This window comes from Aythya marila, assembly GCF_965140915.1.
Source record: "Aythya marila genome assembly, chromosome: 8".
In the NCBI taxonomy this organism is placed as follows: Eukaryota; Metazoa; Chordata; class Aves; order Anseriformes; family Anatidae; genus Aythya; species Aythya marila.
This window is the reverse complement of record NC_139049.1, coordinates 28,959,320-28,978,319: the sequence shown is the minus strand read 5'-3', so window position 1 is coordinate 28,978,319 and position 19,000 is coordinate 28,959,320. Positions and strand designations below refer to the sequence as shown.

The 19,000-nt window shown below is 41.7% G+C and overlaps 1 protein-coding gene across 4 annotated transcripts in view; it reads right to left on the bottom strand.

Moving 5' to 3' along the window:
• Positions 1-19,000, bottom strand: part of FGGY (FGGY carbohydrate kinase domain containing) — a 179,559-nt gene that overhangs the window by 98,981 nt on the left and 61,578 nt on the right. For all 4 annotated transcript variants that reach the window (XM_082766574.1, XM_082766575.1, XM_082766573.1 and 1 more), the window contains exon 5: positions 16,697-16,785. In XM_082766574.1, the coding sequence (XP_082622700.1) occupies positions 16,697-16,785 (89 nt within the window). The remainder of the gene's footprint in view (positions 1-16,696; positions 16,786-19,000) is intronic.

The following is a 19,000-nucleotide window of genomic DNA, read 5'->3' as shown; positions in this document are numbered from 1 at the left end:
CCCTCCTGTATTCAGGCAAAACACCTTCAAACCATATTCGAGTTAGGATGACAGGATTTGGCTGCCATGTGGATGTGAATCAAAAATGCATGTTAGGGATTCCTGCACAGGCAATGAGGTGTGTTTTTACCTCCTGTCACAAAAATCAGGTCAGTCAATTTATATTCTTAAAATCAAAAGTCATTCCAAAATACAAGGTACATTTGTTCAGAACCTACAGTCCCTAATACCATTTTTTAATGTTAAATGTTTAAATGTTATGGTTCTCATTTCAGATGCTTAGATCTTGTTACACAAGGAAGGTGGACATCAATGGTTTTTACATTCATTTAAATCTTAAAAACAACTTAATCTGGGAATGAACATCCTCAGCGCTCTCAGGGACAGAGCGAACCCTCCCAGGTAAGCCGGGTAATGCCCGAGCTTGCCTTGCACTAAACACTGTGAAAGGTGACGGTTGAACCAGAAGGGTGGAGTTTACCACTGTTCTAAACTGTAATGAACTCTTTCAGGCAGTTCTAACAACTCTACAATATTTGTCTTTCCCTTTCCTGATACTTGAATTATACTGCAATACTCAAAGAAAATAAACATGCAAATATTGCAAGCACAGAGAAGAATGGACTTACGGTCAATTTAAAATTCCTTTACTGGATGCCAAAAAAAAAAAAAAAAAAAAAAGTTCTAGTCTTTCTTTAGTGCCAGGTATCTTTTTAAAGAAAAAAATATGCAAGAATTTCCATGTTTGTGTGGTTTAACAAATTAGGTGATGGAATTAAGATCATGCTTCATAGAAGCACTGTACATTTTAATGTAAGAGAAATTAAGAACCAATTTTAAAAATGCAATTTTGAAAACTTCTATTTATCCAAGAGCTGGGTCCTACTAAGACTTAGGTATGCATAATCTGACCTGAACAGCACCTTTGACGTCAACTGGAGCATTTATATAAGGCAAGTCACTTGTATGCATAAGCATCCACAGGATTGTGCTATACAGGTAGTCCTTACTACCTCCAACAGCTAAGTCAGCAATACCAGGTTACACATTCTGCATGATAACGTCATTTTCCTTAGCATAAAGTGTTTTGCCCCTTGTCAAAGACAGCAAAAATAAAACGTGCTAATGTTCTAAGATGGCTCTAGAGGTGAAAGGCCAACTTTCACTGCTGCAAGATGCAGACAGAAATCCTAAAGTCTCAAATTAACTGAGTTCTCTTGCCCTGACTTGCCATGGATGGTACGAGAATGAAGAGAAGGGACAGCACAAGATCTGCAGATCTGTGGTAATCAGAGAGATGCAAGCCTGGACTGCAGTAACAAAAACCAGAAACAAAAAAACAAACAGCTAAGTAAATCTACTTCTAGATCAAAAATTAACAGCAACTGCCACCTAAAAGGCAGCAAAAAAAAATATCTGGAAGGACATATGTACCATACCATGGGCTAGACCCACAGTACTGTGCCTGAGGATGCCCTTGTCATATGGCAAGTGCTGCCAACCAGATTACTCAGCAGGAGCAAGACATCAGATGAAAACCTCTCTGGGTGAACTGACCTTGATTTTTCCCAAATGCACGATTCCTTCATACACATTGCCTATTAATTTCCATCAATAGCCTACAGGCTGCAAATCGCTTTGTGTGTCATGCAGGATGTCATACTCAAGTCACAAAGTATCTTTCCTGGGACGTAAGTGGACAAAAAGTTCAGAGGAGAAAAATCAATAGCATAAAAAGAACAGTTCCCCAAACATTCACACAACCAACAGCCTGTTCATACCAACATGCCTGGAGAGCAAATAAAGGCCCCAGACCAACAAAGCACTTAAGCACATGCTTTAACTTTAAGCACGTGCCTAAGTGCTTTGCTGGACATAGGCCCAAAGAAAAGAATGAACACGGTTAACTGAAAAGCCCTTCAGAATTGGAGGGACTGCTTTGTTTTTCCATTAGCTCTAGTTGCTAGTAAACACACACATGTGGCCTCAGCATCCCGCCCGAGGTAGTGAACACAGCTCACACCATCAGGGATGTGGTAGAAGCGATCCCTTGACGTAGTTCCACGAACAGGAGGGCAGGGAGCTGGCAGGCACAAGTGGAAGCAGCACCCTCGTGGCTCTGACAGGCAAAGCCATCGAATGCCCCGACCATCCAACTCCCTGAGTAGCTCACCACCCGCACCTCGCTGTGTTGTTATTCTTTCACATCCAGCTCTGGAAACACAGCCTAGAGACCTTACGGAGAAGGCACAAAATGCTGCCTCGGGATGGATGGCTCTCCTCGCCCTCTCCCACGTGAGGGAAAGAAAGCCAGGCTTGGATGGGATCACGCCGCCTGCAGGCCTGGGGCCTGTGGCTGGCTTTGAAGAGCGCCGCTCAGGCCATTAACAACATTTTTACACGCATCAAGTTTACCCCAAATAGAAAGCGAAAGCAGAATTCCCTAAATTATCTTCAGCAAAACACTTAAGTTAAAAAAAGACGGGAGAGTCCAAACACGGCCTGATGATTAGGGAGGTAGGTGAAGCTGGAATGAAACAATAATAAAAAGCCTAAGAACACGTCGTATATTCCTAGCTCTTGAATCATTAAGGCTCCACATGACAGCTCTCACAAGCACTGGAATGGCAAACTCACTCGCTTTTAAGCAGGAGTGAAAGTGGTTAAGCCCTAGGACAAATAAGTTGAAAATTTCAGCACAAGTCTGATCTCAGAGAGTTTAAAGGAATGCAGACTGCCCAAAAACACAGCAGCTGTTTGTTTTTTCTGCCACCTTTCCAAGGTTCATGTCTGGAGTGAGGATAAACAGTTCTGAAAAAAAGTTATGTGGAGTTCAGACTTTAAGAAAATAAAACATCAGACTAGCGTTTCTTGCAGAAAGATTAAAAAACCCCAAACCTTAAATTATTCAGCCCTGGAAGTTTTCAGGTAGAACTCTTGGGAACAGAGAGGTAGATGGCTCGAGGCTTCAATATATTAAAATGCTTTCTCTGAACCAGTGTGCATTTTCAAAAGCTTGGCATGATGTGGTTTGCTTGGGCAATAATGCTCCAAGAGGAGTTTCAAATTTAATAAGGTATTCCCTATTGCATGCACATATGTGCACATGCACACACTGACACACACACACTGGGTCCCCTTCAGATAAAACAGATAAAAATTAATTAATTAATTAATTAAATACCAGACAAAGCCTTAGAGATCTTCCTGAAGCGGTTTCTATCAGCACAGTACTTATCGTAGTAACAAGGTAATTTGTGCCATGTCATTTTGGACATTCTCTTTCCACTCTTTCTCCTCCTTTATCTCCGTTTTTTGTTTGTGCTAAAGCAAATGAGCATCAACTTTAAGTAAATAATTAATATGCCTCTTGATAGGTTAGGCAATTAACAATCCCTTGACACCTAACATTTTTAGTAGGTCTAATTTTCTTTTGATCCACATTTAAAGAGACATTACCCTAAAAGAAAGAGTTAATAGAAGATTTACTTTGATAGATTGCTGGTGGAGCTAACCCATATAAATAAGGATTGCCTGTGTTGTTACAGGCGTGTCAGAAACAGCAGTAAATTTCAGGCACCACGTTGAGTTTCAACATCTGTTTATGAACCGTCCTTATACACAAAATGAACAGTTGCTACAGGACAAAGTATACAGAGAGTCTGAAACAAACTGGGATCCATTCAGAAAGCTCTCCCATCACAGTCATACCTGGTGCTACCCAGCTCACCATGAGGATCAGGGAACACTGAAGAACTCTCCTTTGTCTGAGACACACACGTGCCCATCTTAATGTTCATTAAGTACAGGTACAGGTTCATGGAAGGAATGTCAGAAGATGGAAGCTACAGGAGAACAGCTTTCTGTATATTTTGTGGGACATTCTCCCCCCTCACAAAACTTTTCACTTAATTCCTAAAAAATCCTATTGTGCAGACCCTGCCTCACCCTTCTGAAAGAAAAAGAGCTCGCCTTGGAAAATGAGGATGGAAGGAGAAGACAAGATCTTAAAAATTTCAAACTCCTGAATGAAACTTGGAGTTATTTCCTTCATCCTAAAGGTGTATTACATATGCATGAACACAAGTGGGTTTGGAGGTGGGGTTTTGTTTGCTTTTGGATTTATTTATTTATTTTGAATAAAACTAGCAAATCTTTGCACATCCTCAGGTAAGTTTCCCCAGGCAACCTATGCAGTACGAAAAGCCCCAAACCTCTCTTTTTCACTGACAAAAATTCCTTGCATGAGGGTATTAGAGGCCATCGCAAGGCTCCCTTCCATGACCTCCCTCCCACACTAACACACACTGGCACGGGGAGCCTGGGGGTCCCGGCGGGGGCCCAGATGTGGGACTGTGAGCTGCCTGCACCCCCCAAGTAACACAGGGACAGGCGCTGAGGAATGCTTGCTGTTCCCAAACCTCCACTCAGCGAGAGCAGAAGGGCAGAAACATACCGCAGAGCACCAGCAAGTTCATAACTCAGGCTGACAAATCTGAGATAGCAGATAACTACACAAACCAAAATAAAATGGACAAACGCAGGCTTTGACTTAGATTAGCAGCTCTGGAGACAATTTAAGGCTGAACGTGAGTAACCTGAGATATTAAAATACAACAAAATTAGCAAAGTTGCTCATTCTGGTTTCTCTCTCTAAAATCTAAATATTACCTGAAGCCAGTTAATACTTGAAGACAAAATGTACAACTTCCTCTATACACTTTAAAATTAAGGTAAAGACACGGTAGAACCTAGTTTTAACTATCCTGTCCATAGGAGGATTGTTTCCTACACATACAGGGTCTAACAACCAGTAAATGTAACTTTGGTGCACCATACTGCAATCATTATTGCTTCACCTATTTCTCTAAAGTCAGACGGTCAGAATCCTACCAGTAAAATTTAATTAAAGAAGGTAGTAAGAAAACAAACAGCCTGTCTTGGAATGTCTTTGATTCCGTAAGCACAAATACATTTCATCCACTGAAAACTGAATTACAGCTTCTCATCTAATGAGCAGCTTAATGGAACGGCACTGGAATGAAGGAAGAAGGGAACAAAAACCCAAATCCTTGGTGATTTCATATAACACGTTATACAAGTATATAATACTGGGCTCGCTATCTGGGAACATCAATTTGCTATGATAGAAGTGTTTGCTATCTTAATGTAAGCAGGAGGCACAGCCAGGCACACCGAATCAATAACCAGACCTTACTGAAAGTGGCAGATGGGCTACCACAAAGCAGAAATGGCAGCACACACACGTAAAAGCGTTTGCCTTCTTTAGATGTGTTCTTGAAGGCACTGTACCAGTGACCTAAGATGATTTTTATATGCAGACGGCAGGTCAAGCATAAAAGTACACTATTGTAAAGGTTACAGTGCTGGCAAAAAAATCGTATCACCGCTATGGACAAAGAATCACTTTCTTTTGAAGTCTGAGCTGTCAGGATATTTACATTTCACAGTTAAAAGGCTCCTCTCTGGACAATATGAATGCTAAAACAAACAAGAGGAAAGGTCCTATGTAAGCTAATGCTACTTTAAAGAGATAATGTAAATCAACCCTGACATCATCAGTGTCATCCTAAAGCACGAGGAGAATTTCCAGTGAAAGTTACTAACATTAAACAGATTTAGATAGCCAGCCAACAAAAATAAAGCAAGCATATAAGTAGACTGCCTTCCAGTCCAAGACTGTTGTTTCAACCATGTATTACAGTGAAAGGGATAGGAGAAACTCTCCGGTGGTGAAAAGCATTTGTTTGGTGAGTCTGGAGGAAGAATTGGTCCAGAATAAATAATTTATAGTGTGAACTGTAAAAATACGTATGCAATTTGTAACTGCAAGTTAGCCAGAAAGCTGGACACAAAGCTAAACACTTAGAGAAATCTTACCCTTCACACTGCATGGCTATATTCCCATATACAAAATAATAATGCCACCTTTTAGTTAAGAAGAATATTATAAGGCTGAATTGATTAAGACTTTTATATATTCGATATTACAGAGGAGATTTTTTTTTAAAGGATGCCCTTATGGAACAATAAGTTTAAGTGAGTTTTAATACTTTTAAGCACTATATGTACTCAATACAATGCTCAGACTTCACGTTACATAGTTTTCTTTTCCTTCTTTGGTTGAGAACTCTTCTGGAATGTTATTGTTTTCAGGGGGTGGTTTTTAAGAAGTTCCCGTGAATACATGCATTATACATGTGCTCACTGAAACACTGCTGGGGCTGTAAATGACCCAAGAGTTCAGCAGTACAGCTATTTTCTTATCTGGTTCACATTTAGGCAAGAAAGCAATATTTGCACACTCTTTGCTGAATGGAGACCCAATTTCACAAGGGACAAGGGCCTTGCATGGGGCTTTCCACAACGTTTCACGTAAGCACGAGTTCAAAGAAGGTGACACTGTTTATAGCATGTCTTGTACCACGGGGGTCTGATCGGTGATGGTGTTCTCAGAAGCTGAAGCAAAAGAAACATACACCCTGAACTCCTGGCTTAATAAATAAATAAATAAATAAAATAAAAATTAAATTCAAAAAAAATAATAAAAGGAAGAAGAGAACTGAAAGACAAAAAGCCCTTATGTGGTTTCAGCCTTGTCTTTCCTCAGAATTTAAGGCCCTAAGACCACAACCTCCTTTAATATCCCCCCAGCTTCAGAGAGACACAGTTACCCAGGGCTGCCACCATTGCTTAGCAAGTCAACAAGCTGGATCTGAAAGACTCCTAGCCATCTCTTTGCAAACGTTATTAAGGGAAGATTATTATCTGACCCTCCGAGAAGCCAGTAATTACAGTGTTCATGTGTACATTGCTTCTGCACAGGATCAACAATGAAAGGGTTGTTTAAACACAGCTCCTTTGCCTTGATGGAAAACTTTGTGTGTACCACTCATCAGCTCAAGTAAATGTTAATGACTATTTTGGAAAAATAAAAGCCAGAAACATTTTCTGATGTACCATAGCATACTTAGGCTGCTTATGATGTAGGATGTTGCATTTTGAAACTGCAGAAGTAAGACCTTTAGCAGCAGTGAATACATGAACCCCGAATTTTATTTTTAAAAAGTGCTGGCGAATGTCTTAACCATTGCACAGACACACACACACACACACACACACACACACACTCAAACTACCACACTAGGCAAGATCAGAGCTTAACAGCCAACAAAACACACATTCAATCCCTGAGCTCATTTTCCTGAAATAGAAAACTACATATGTTTCTCAAATTTCACATCAAGCCACTGCACAGCCCGAACTGCAGGGGAGACCGGAGCCAAGCCTGCCTTTGGGCTTGGGGGAGTAAGGACCTGAAAACAAGATGATTCCTCCCCTATCACCGCACTTCTCGGCCACAATCTAAGCTTACAAACACCCCCGTTTAACAGCATTTCTAGCGGGGGTTGCTTATCAAGCAGTCTTTGCTTTGTCAAATTAAGACGCATTGCCTTGGATTAGTGAGACTCCCTGAGTTCAAAATGACTTCATGGTTGGCTCAGAGTTCACTGTCTCCGTGGCAGGGTGCCAGTAATACATCTACTACCGCGCCTGCCCCCAATCCTTTTCTATACTGACCTGGCTGACTCTTTTTTTTCTTTTTTCTTTTTTTTTTTTTTTTAAGCAGCAAAGGAACACAATAGAAAACTAAATGCTAGATGCCGTCGCAGCTAATTAAGGACCTTAACATCTTTAAGAAAAATAATTGGAGTAGTAAATATTTGAAGATGTGAATTGAGATCTCTGAAACGCGACGTCTCGATGTATGTCAAAGCTGCTGCAGAGGGACAATGCAGGTTTTCTTTGCTCTGCAGATACAGTTAGACACTATGAAGGGCTCCTGTTCTTGTGGAAAACACATTAAGTTTCTCTTGCTAATATTTTGTAAAGGGCATTTGTACAACAACAATAGCTAAAGCTTCCTGTTTGCCTGTATGCTTCCTGGCTAACATTAACGAGACCTGCTAACAATTTTCTTATTTAGCACACAGAGCTCTTTCAGACGACTCTGACCCAAGGACATGCCGTTTTTAAATTAATCATTAAAAAGAAAATATCTAGCAGTAATGGCTCACATTGCACCTGCCCTTCACATTCCTGATCATTTTTGCAGCTACACACTTCCTATTTTCTTACACTGCATCAGTCTGTGTGTCACCAGTCTCCAAAGAACATGTTTTGAATTTATTAAAAGCCTGATAGAAGTGGAATTCTCTCTTGTTTGGCAAAGATACCGTCGCAGGGACACTTGCTATTGGCTTCAGGACAGGAAATTCATGGTACTTTGTTTGTCCAATCCACAAAAACACCATCCCTCCCCTCCCTACCAGCCCTTCAAGATAATTCTCCCTTCTCCAGAGATTTCTCCAAACAAGTCTGCAAGTCTGAAGGCTTGGGTTTCATAAACAGGACATAAAACCCGAGTGCAAGTCAGGATACTGTCACCGTCACATGGACCGCAGTGCTGATCAGGAAACATTCCCTAGCCCCTCTCTTTCCAGAGAGAGGCCTGATTTTCAGACTGGGCATCTTCTGAGGCTGGTACAAAATATAAACAAGAAGTCACAGAATCACAGAATTTCTAGGTTGGAAGAGACCTCAAGGTCATCGAGTCCAACCTCCAACCTAACGCTAACAGCCCTCCACTAAACCATATCCCTAAGCTCTACATCTAAACGTCTTTTGAAGACTTCCAAGGATGGTGACTCCACCACTTCCCTGGGCAGCCTGTTCCAATGCCTCACAACCCTTTCAGTGAAGAAGTTCTTCCTAACATCTAGCCTAAAACTCCCCTGGCTCAACTTAAACCCATTCCCCCTCGTCCTGTCACCAGGCACGTGGGAGAACAGGCCAACCCCCACCTCGCTACAGCCTCCCTTGAGGTACCTAAAAAGAGCGATAAGGTCGCCCCTGAGCCTCCTCTTCTCCAGGCTGAACAAGCCCAGCTCCCTCAGCCGCTCCTCGTAGGACTTGTTCTCCAGGCCCCTCACCAGCTTCGTCGCCCTTCTCTGCACCCGCTCAAGCACCTCGATGTCCTTCTTGTAGCGAGGGGCCCAAAACTGAACACAGTACTCGAGGTGCGGCCTCACCAGAGCTGAGTACAGGGGGACGATCACCTCCCTAGCCCTGCTGGTCACGCTGTTCCTAATACAAGCCAGGATGCCGTTGGCCTTCTTGGCCACCTGAGCACACTGCTGGCTCATATTCAGCCGACTGTCCACCATCACTCCCAGGTCCTTCTCTGCCTGGCAGCTTTCCAACCATTCCTCTCCCAGCCTGTAGCTCTGCTTGGGGTTATTGCGCCCCAGGTGCAGGACCCGGCACTTGGCCTTGTTAAACTTCATGCAGTTGACCTCAGCCCATCGGTCCAGCCTATCCAGATCCTCCTGCAGAGCTTTCCTACCCTCAAGCAGATCGACACACGCACCTAACTTGGTGTCATCTGCGAACTTACTGAGGGTGCACTCGATGCCCTCGTCCAGATCATCGATGAAGATATTAAAGAGGACCGGCCCCAGCACCGAGCCCTGGGGGACGCCACTAGTGACTGGCCTCCAACTGGACTTGGCTCCATTCACCACGACTCTTTGGGCCCGGCTATCCAGCCAGTTTCTAACCCAACGAAGCGTGCGCCAGTCCAAGCCAAGAGCAGCCAGTTTCTTGAGGAGAATGCTGTGGGAGACGGTGTCAAAAGCCTTGCTGAAGTCAAGGTAGACCACATCCACAGCCTTTCCCTCATCCACCCAGCGCGTCACTCTGTCATAGAAGGAGATCAGGTTCGTCAGGCATGACCTGCCTTTCATAAAGCCATGCTGACTGGGCCTGATCGCCTGCTTCCCCTTCAAGTGCTGCATGATGACTCTCAGGAGGATCTGCTCCATGAGCTTTCCTGGCACTGAGGTCAAACTGACAGGCCTGTAGTTTCCTGGGTCAGCCCTCCGGCCCTTCTTGTAGATGGGCGTCACGTTTGCTAGCCGCCAGTCGATTGGGACCTCCCCCGATAGCCAGGACTGTTGATAAATGATGGACAGCGGCTTGGCCAGCTCCTCTGCCAGTTCCCTCAGTACCCTTGGGTGGATCCCATCTGGCCCCATCGACTTGTGCACATCTAAGTGCCGTAGTAGGTCACCAACCAGTTCTTCATGGATAATGAGGGCCACATCCTGCTCCCCATCCCCTTCCACCAGCTCAGGGTACTGAGTATCCAGAGAACAACCGGTATTGCCGCTAAAGACTGAGGCAAAGAAGGCATTGAGCACCTCCGCCTTTTCCTCATCTCTTGTAACTAAGTTTCCCCCCGCATCCAGTAAAGGATGGAGATTCTCCTTAGTCCTCCTTTTTGTGTTGATGTATTTATAGAAACGTTTTTTGTTATCTTTAACGGCAGTAGCCAGATTGAGCTCCAGATGAGCTTTGGCCTTCCTAATTTTGTCCCTGCACAGCCTCGCTACTTCTTTAAAGTCCTCCTTAGTGGCCTGCCCACTTTTCCAAAGCTTATAAACCCTCTTTTTCCTCCTAAGATCAAGCCACAATTCTCTGTTGAGCCAGGCCGGTCTTCTTCCCCGCCAGCTCGTCTTTGGGCACGTGGGAACAGACCGTTCCTGCGCCATTAAGACTTCCCTCTTGAAGAGCGAAGTCAAACACCAGAATCCCAGCCAAAGGATATACATTAGTCACGGCCCAGCTAGGAAGGAAGGGAAGGGCAGCTGGCCCCAAGAATATGGTGTCTGCGCTGCTCCAGTTACCACGGCTCACTGACCAGGATTGCTCAATCCCTTAAAAAGACACAAGCATCCTTCAGATCATCATTTAACTTACATTAGCTTGTCTCTTCTACAGCACCTCTAAATATAAGCTCCTCTTCCAAATTCTCTCTCCTTTCAAAGTTTCTAGCCCATCTGGATAAAATGCTTGGTGGGGACTCCACTAATCACAGTGACAAAATCACTGTGGAAGGGAATGTGATAAAACAAGGGGAAAAGAAGCAACCTCGTAGCAGTATATGTATGTATCAGTTTAACAGATGAAGAACAAACATATGAATGAGTAAGAATCAAATCCTAAAAGGTATACACAGTTGTCTAAACACCTCCAAAAATTCACTTCTACAAATCACACAGGGGACATGATAAAGCAGATTTGAATCTAGGCTCCTGGATTCAAAAGTACCTCCCTAGCTTTAATGTTTTACTGCAAGCTTCCAGCACTGCAGTTCAGCAATGGCCCATATTCTCCTCCTATTTATCCCAGCACACTCTGCGTCAATCCCACTAACATCACGAGTTCTCTTGATTTAAATCAGTACAACAGAGCCATCCTTAGCCCTAACAATAAGCAAGTGGGAGGAGGTTATAAATAAACCTTTAGGACTTAATCACTGCTTAATGTAAAGAGTCAGCTATTTAAATGTACATAAACCAAGACACCAGCCTCCTTCTCATAAATGAAGGAGAAGGAAAGAAATTGTCAAGGTATTTTCCCACTGAAAATATACTGTATATTAAAAAGATACCCTTCCCACCCCCCCTCCTCTTATACACATAAATAGGCTAAAACTAGTTATGTGGTTCATGTTTTTTTGATTTTTTTTAAGAACTACAGCCATTTGTGTTTAAGTTTACAGCCTGCAATTACTATAACAGTGTGAACTCCTTTCCTATGAAACTTTTTCTCTGAAGAAACTCGTGATCCTGAGATCTATGTGGGATGTAGATAATTTACAAAAGATTTCCCAACAAAACATCTCTGCTATATCATTTTCCCTGGAGTGAAGGCTAGCAGTTGAAGACTGAGTGGACAAATATTTCCACAGGAGAATCATTTGGGTCAATACTCATACATGAGATGAAGTCTCTACTAGTTAATAAATTACCTTCCCCAACTATTAACACATTTGGAGTATAACATTAAAAAAAAAATGTTCATATAAATGTCAGCTTGTTCTGACTTTTTTTTTCTGCAACTTTGGGAGTTTCCTTAAAAGAGTTCTACGTGTCTGACTTCTTCACTCATTCTGGTACTTCTCACTTAGGAACTATTTGCCAATGTTTTCTTTATAGGTACTGAATTGTTCTTCCTCATCCAGTGGCTTCTTGCATGTTGGATACTCTCCACTTCAGTTACTGTCAGGCCTGACATTCCTACCTGCGCTTCCAAAACCTCCTCCACTCTCTTTGATTACAGCTCATCTTGAACCATGTGAATCCAGTAAAGACTACCTAGTTTTCCAGGGAGCAAGCTGCTTGTGATTGGAAGTGGCCTCAAGCAGAATGCTGGACCTCAATGCACATGACCTTTTGCAAAATTTGTGTGTGAATTCCACCTGATGTAACAGTTTAGCCATAGTCCTGTCCACAGACTAATCCTTCATCAGACTTCAGAAATACAGCTGAATTGTAGAAGTGCATCTCTGATACAAAACCTCCATCCACAACGCAGTAACTTCTAACTAAACTAGGTATGTATTTAGATTTTATTAAGATAGCTTCATCCAAAATACCATATAAAGGAAAAGTTATCAGAGGTTATAGACGGTGGGTGGAAGAGAGCAGTGAGTCACACTCACCATGAGTAAAAGTGCTGAGCCTCTGAAAAGCACTGCTAACATGTCTGTGAAAAACCAGCTCTCTTCCTCTCCCCAGCAGCACTTCTGCAGTAAGACAACTGAGTACTCAAGTGGCCAAACCAATGCTCGTTGCTGCAGCCCTGGGGGGCAGGAAATGTTCCAAAGGTTAACTAGAGAGATGTCAGTAACACTTCTTAATGCAGACCAGCATCTGGATCATTCAGAACAACCACACAGTATTTCATCAACCCAATGGAGCAATAATATGAGTATTTTTAATATGGACTATTGCAGGTGATATTTTAAGACCAATGGGAATCTCATTTTGGAACTCATCTTTTGCAGTTCATGGGTGGATGCTGTTCACTGAGACATACAGCAATTTCAAAGGGAGTAGGTAAAAATCTGAGTATGTTTGAGGGCCCATCTTTCAGGTAAAAAGCATTTAGTGCTTACTAGAAATCCACTGGGAAAAAGTCCTTTGGCAACAAGGCAGTTGAAGCCAGCAGAATCATCTGAAGGTGAAAAACAAACGATTTCATACTCTGAAACACTTATCAAGAACTGTCTTCAAATACTTCAAATCCTGATCACACACTACTTCACTTGGAGCACTGAGTAATTTCAGTGAAGCCAAACAGGCTACATATAGTTTTTAAATGTTAAAAACATACAAAATGTTTTAAACTGGCACTTCAAAATGTAAAGAAGCAAGAGTAATAGTTTTGATGCATGCAGACGTCTCCTACAAAAGTGCCTCTGCAACTGCTTTGATCCTAGTAGAATACCCACCACCAAAACAGATTAAAAACTCTGTATCTTTTATCAGGGCCATGTAACGTGTGATTCACAATGACTAACAGTGTGCCTTGCCCTGTGAATAGGCTCCTTTGTGCTTAAGGGGAGAAAAGGTGGTAAGAATCTTACACTTGTTAATTCCCACTTCCACAGAATTATGAACATATGCGGGATGAATTACTTCACTACACCAAACTACATGGAAATTCTCAAGAAACAGGTGTGCACAGGGGAGAGCAGAGGATGGAAAAAAAAAAGTAGGTTTAATTCCAACAAAATATTTCTTGTCCTTATTTTCCTATTTCTCCCTCCTTTGTTACTGTATAAGACATTCCACTAGAGCCAAAACGATCAGTTTAATGTGGGGGAGCACACATTAAAGCAGCACAGGAGGATGTGCAAGGAACTACTTTATCCAAAATATAAAAAGGTTGAACCAGAGGGAGTGATGAAAAACAAAAACAAACACACACATACCACTTTCTCCAGAAAGTGTTTTCCTTACATTCCTCTCTCCTGTACAACGTTCATCAATACCGTCAAAAACTTCTGGACTAATCAAAATGGCATTTCCAAGGAAATAGACTCACCACTAATAATTCAGTCAGCTCTAATCTGGAGTACAACCTTCTGCAGTACTTTTTTTTTTATTATTATTTGAGAAGAGAGTTTTCTGCCTCACTTCCAGAAAGCTGCTGCCAAGAACACAGAGCCAAAGTGAGGAGGGACCAAGGAGCTGGAGTTACCCACGAGTGCTCCCTTCCAGATCTACTTTCAGAGCAAGAGCACCTGAGCTTCACTGAGATCTGAGTGCCAGAGGCCAGTGCAAGCCACAACGCCGGACCACATCAAGCACACAACACGATTTTTAGTGTTCATCCTTCTCTTCCCTCCCCCAGAACTCACAAATTAACTCTGTCCCTTAACTGAAGGCATCCATAAGGGACAGTGGACAATAACTCTGTTACCATGCTCTAAGCTCCCATGTACCCCTCCCTAACTTCTTTTTAAAGCCTCCTGCCACAAACTACAGAGGAGGCTGAAAATTTTCATCCCAAGGATTCAGGCTGTACTCCTGTACAGGTTAAACTAGCACTACAGAATAAAGTCTTTAGTTTGTAAGATCTGTTTGCTCCATCCCAAGTTCCCAGGAGGAATTAGGGTCCTGCAGTGCTGGGCATTGACAACTTACCCAAGAAATCCCCTGCTCTTCCCCAAAGACCTCCCAGAATTTACAACCACCGACAGGTACATGCAGCAAACAGATGACAAATGCTACGCTGGAATAGCAAACACCAGGCATGGCACACCGACTGTGTAATTCTAGCAAGAGTTTTGCAAAAACCACAGCAGGTGGGAATTTTCAGGAATACATAAAAGGCAGATGATAAACAGCTTCACTGTCCTGAGCACAGTTATCCTCTTCTCCATCCAGACTCCCCAGTGCTGCAGCATCCGTTGTTAGCAGCAAGCCCTTACTGGGCTGCCCCGCCAGCATAACTCCTGTACTTCGATATAACCATTCATTTCCCAACAGCTAAAGAATTAGTCATAGTAACAGCTACATCTTTAAGGCTGCAGGAAGGCACTGCTCTTCTTTTCCATTAGCTCTCGCACTAGTTGGAGATTAAGAGAGATGGAGAGAGAAAGAGAGAACAGAGAGGGGGGTTTCTTTTATACATTAAAGCTGCCACCATTAAACCCAAGACGGACAGGACTGCATTCCGTTTTGGCTTTTTTGGCTATCAGCACAAGGTGATCATTTCTTGACTTGCCCACACATTTCATCCCATCTATTGATCTCCATCTGGCCACAAGGCCAAACTGAAACTGTGTTTGGAACAGCTTTCTAACCAGTGTCCTAGCCAGGTGTAATACAGCGATGCTCCTACCACATGTAGGAGCAGATAAAAATGTTTCCTCCATGTTCTGCTAAACAGAATTATTACAAGACGAATGGCAAAACTCTGTAGCCACATACAAGTGATATTTAGGCATACCTATTTTCCAGGTCATCATATCCTCCAACTACCTCAAAAAGGCTCTCTTTAGGACAGGAAACTAGTTTTCTCCCACACAATTTTGTCAAAATTTGAGAAGCACTTGATCTGCAGCACCCTTAAATTGTTTATAGAAAAAAGGCAGTTGCCTTTCTCCACCTAGTCCCCTGAGCACAGGGTGCTAGTTTTAAATCAAAGTCTTGAGTGTTTTCACAGTACAGAGGCCCTGCATGGCACATCCTCTGGGAACCTGGGATTTATCCTCCTGAAATTAGAGTTGGGTCAGGTGAGAAGTCAGCCGAGATTGCAAGATCTTTGGGGTGAGAGTTGTTCCCTTGTTACACAGTTCACAGCCACACAGCACAGGAATCTGACTAAACTTGAGATACTATCTTTCAACTGAAAGCTACCAAGATCTTACAAAAACATTGCTTTTTTTTTTTTTTATATATAAGCTAAACTTGCACTTTCCTGCTATATAATGCAAAATATTTAACAATAGGTGTCTATTATGGAGACTGACTAGGGAGAAAGAAAGCACTCAAACAAGAAGAACTGTGCTTGGTGTGCAGGCATCTTCCACTTCAGGAGCCTAAAGCTAGCCTGTAACCACTTGTCATTTTAGACTAGTTTTTTGCACAGTTACAACTCTGTAAACTGCGATGGAAATATCTGTGACCTGCACAGAGCTGGGTGTGGAATTGGGCCATAAGATTTTATTTAATTATTTTTTTAACCAATTAACACTTTACCTCACTTTTCACATGGACTTACTTATCTGCAAATGCATCACTTGTAGTGAAGTCACTTTAATCAAGACTGAAGGGCTTCTCTCAAAAGGTACTGATAAATGGATAAAAAGATGCTTCGGAGAGCAATACAGCTGCCACATTTTACACTGAAGCAACCATTTTTAGAAAGGTTTTACCAGATGCCTACCATACAAGCAAAGTATTTTGTTTCAATTCTCAAAAAGTCAATAAATTTGTCAACAAAAGCAGATTTCAAAGCATTATTAGAAGCATATTTCACAGTAACTAGAGCAATCATATTTATGTTCCAAAATGGGGTATAAGACCAATTAACCAACAGTTGTAGCAACATACTCTATCTGTGAATTACACTGCTCACAGGAACAACTGTGTTCAGGAATGCACAATGGAAGCAGGAGATAGGTTCAAGATGTTTTGGGGCAGACAATTACAGACAGATGTATATAACAGCATGTCCAGTCAAAATGAATTAAAGCAGGAACATACATAAGAAAATAGACTAAGATGACCAAATCATAATGTTATAATTAACATACCTTGCAGTAACACCTGTGGCTTTCCAGGATAAGAAATCTGGAAGATCAAAGAAGTAGCCTGCCTTCTCCCAGCATGATTCTTGCAAGTTCTAACAAAAAAAAAAAAAATAGAAACATAGATATTAGAGGCCAGACACAATCACGTCCTTATTTTAACAAAATTAATAAACCTGCCAGTTGTGTAAAAATGACAATCTTTCCAAACCCAGTGTTCTCTCCCTAGATTCCTGCTCTGCTCACTTTGCGGCAATTTACTGCCTGAAGAACTGAGTCCTTCCCCCACCAGGGACTGATCATAAGAAACGAGTTTCCCAAGAAGACTTCATGGAGGCACATGTTTCAGATCAATAACGTGGGCTCTTTCAGTTCCCAGTCAGCTGCTTAATGTCAGAGCATTCTCAAAATCAGTAGACAATTTACTCAAAAAAATATTTCCTTGAAGAATGCTCTACTTTTTAAAATTAACCATTTTATATTTGTTACTTCTGAGCTGTAAGTACAGAAAAAAAAAAAAAAGAAAAAACACAAATACCTATGTGAGCACCAGAACAAACCTTTCCAATCTATCTGGCCAATTGATCAAAGCTTGCAAGGACCTGTAAGCTTCCAGTGAAGCTGGTTTTCCCCACAGCTGGGACATTCAGAAGCTCTCAACCAAAGGGATGAACTGACAACAATCAGCTTCAATGCCACACTACAACCTTACAGTTGCCATTGAAGCATCCACATAAATTCTCACTAACAACCAATAAAAGTGTGCAAACTCTGCCTCTCTTTTGTAAAATTTGGTTGAAATGAGTACCAAAATACAAAGCGGTGGGTTCCCAGTTGAACAGAGGTCCTATGCTATTTCTCCAATTGACGGAGTAAGTGAAGATGATTGCAGACAACAATTAGCAGAACTATCCCCATAAGCTCCCAATAGCCACATGACATTTCGAAGCTCCTAAAGAACTTCTGCCAAAAGAGATCATCTACACAGTTTGGTGCAGGTATCACAGGATGATCAATGGCAAGGAAGTTCCCCAAAGAGTAACGTCCCATGGCAGTGCAGCTTTGCCCTGTCCTGCACCACCACAGTAACACCCAGTGACCACCTTGGTGTATTGAGAGAACTCGGAAACACCAAAACAAACCAAAGGCAGTGCTGCCAGACGCAAGGTTGACAAATCAGACTTCCACAGAAAGAGAAGATTGCTTTAAAAAATCTCCACTGCCTTTTTAAATAACTGAAACAATGACAAGTTGGCTCACTAAGATCACCACATCCTAGCTGGGGTCTTTTGGGCACAGAGCCCCGCCAGTTTCAACAAAAACCAGAATTTAGGTCAACAGTCGCATCTAGCAAGCTACAGTGGAGCTAGAGGGGTACTTCAGAAATGCGTAAGATTGAAAATTACGTGGGTCTTTATCTCTACGCAAGAAATCTGAGGGATGATTTATTTGCCTTATTGTCTTTTAGCTTTCAGGTCCTACTGTTTTCATCTACTCTCCATCAGTTCAGGACAAAACTCTTGTGCAAGATTCCAGATGCAAAGCATTTTTTTTTTAAAAAAAGTGAAAGTATTAAACACTAAGAGCTTCAATAGCACAAGCCATTGAGCTACAAAACAAAAACCAAACAACCCTGTAAGAATCTGTGGTAAACGTTTGAATAGGAGGCTAAACTATTTTAGCAAAGCTCCTAATAGCTTTGTTATTATGATTTTATTTTCAAGGCTTTTTTTTTTTTCCAAATTATTCAATGAATTGTCCATAAGTAGTATGAAAAATTAAATTACTTGCATTATCAAAGCTGACATCAATTTTCTGTAGTGAAAATGAAGGTACATGATGAATTGAAATAAAAGGTAATTCAATTTTAAGAAATACAATTCGCTTTTAACTTAGCTCAGATACTAAGCTATTTCAAACCAAAATCTTATAAATTCCAGAAAGTTACTAAAATGGAATCTATGAATTCCATTATAAAAAACAAATTGGTAGGTACAAAAATGCATAATTTTGTTTTGGTTTGGATCATGAAAAGAATCTATCTTCTTTCAGTTTAGCTCTTCAAAAGCTTCTCTAATTTACTGGCTTCATACTGAATTCAAAAAAAAAAAAAAAAAAAAGAATGATCCAGTTGCAAACTTTTAACACAAAACATACAAGCATTGGATGCCTGTTCCAAATCACTTGGGTTTAGCTTATCTGCCAGATGTATGTTGCTGCTGCTCACATCAAAATTTGACTTTTTACGTGAATGCACAGGTGCTCCCAAGGTTAGTACACAGGTCATTCAGCCTCTTTTGATCATATAAA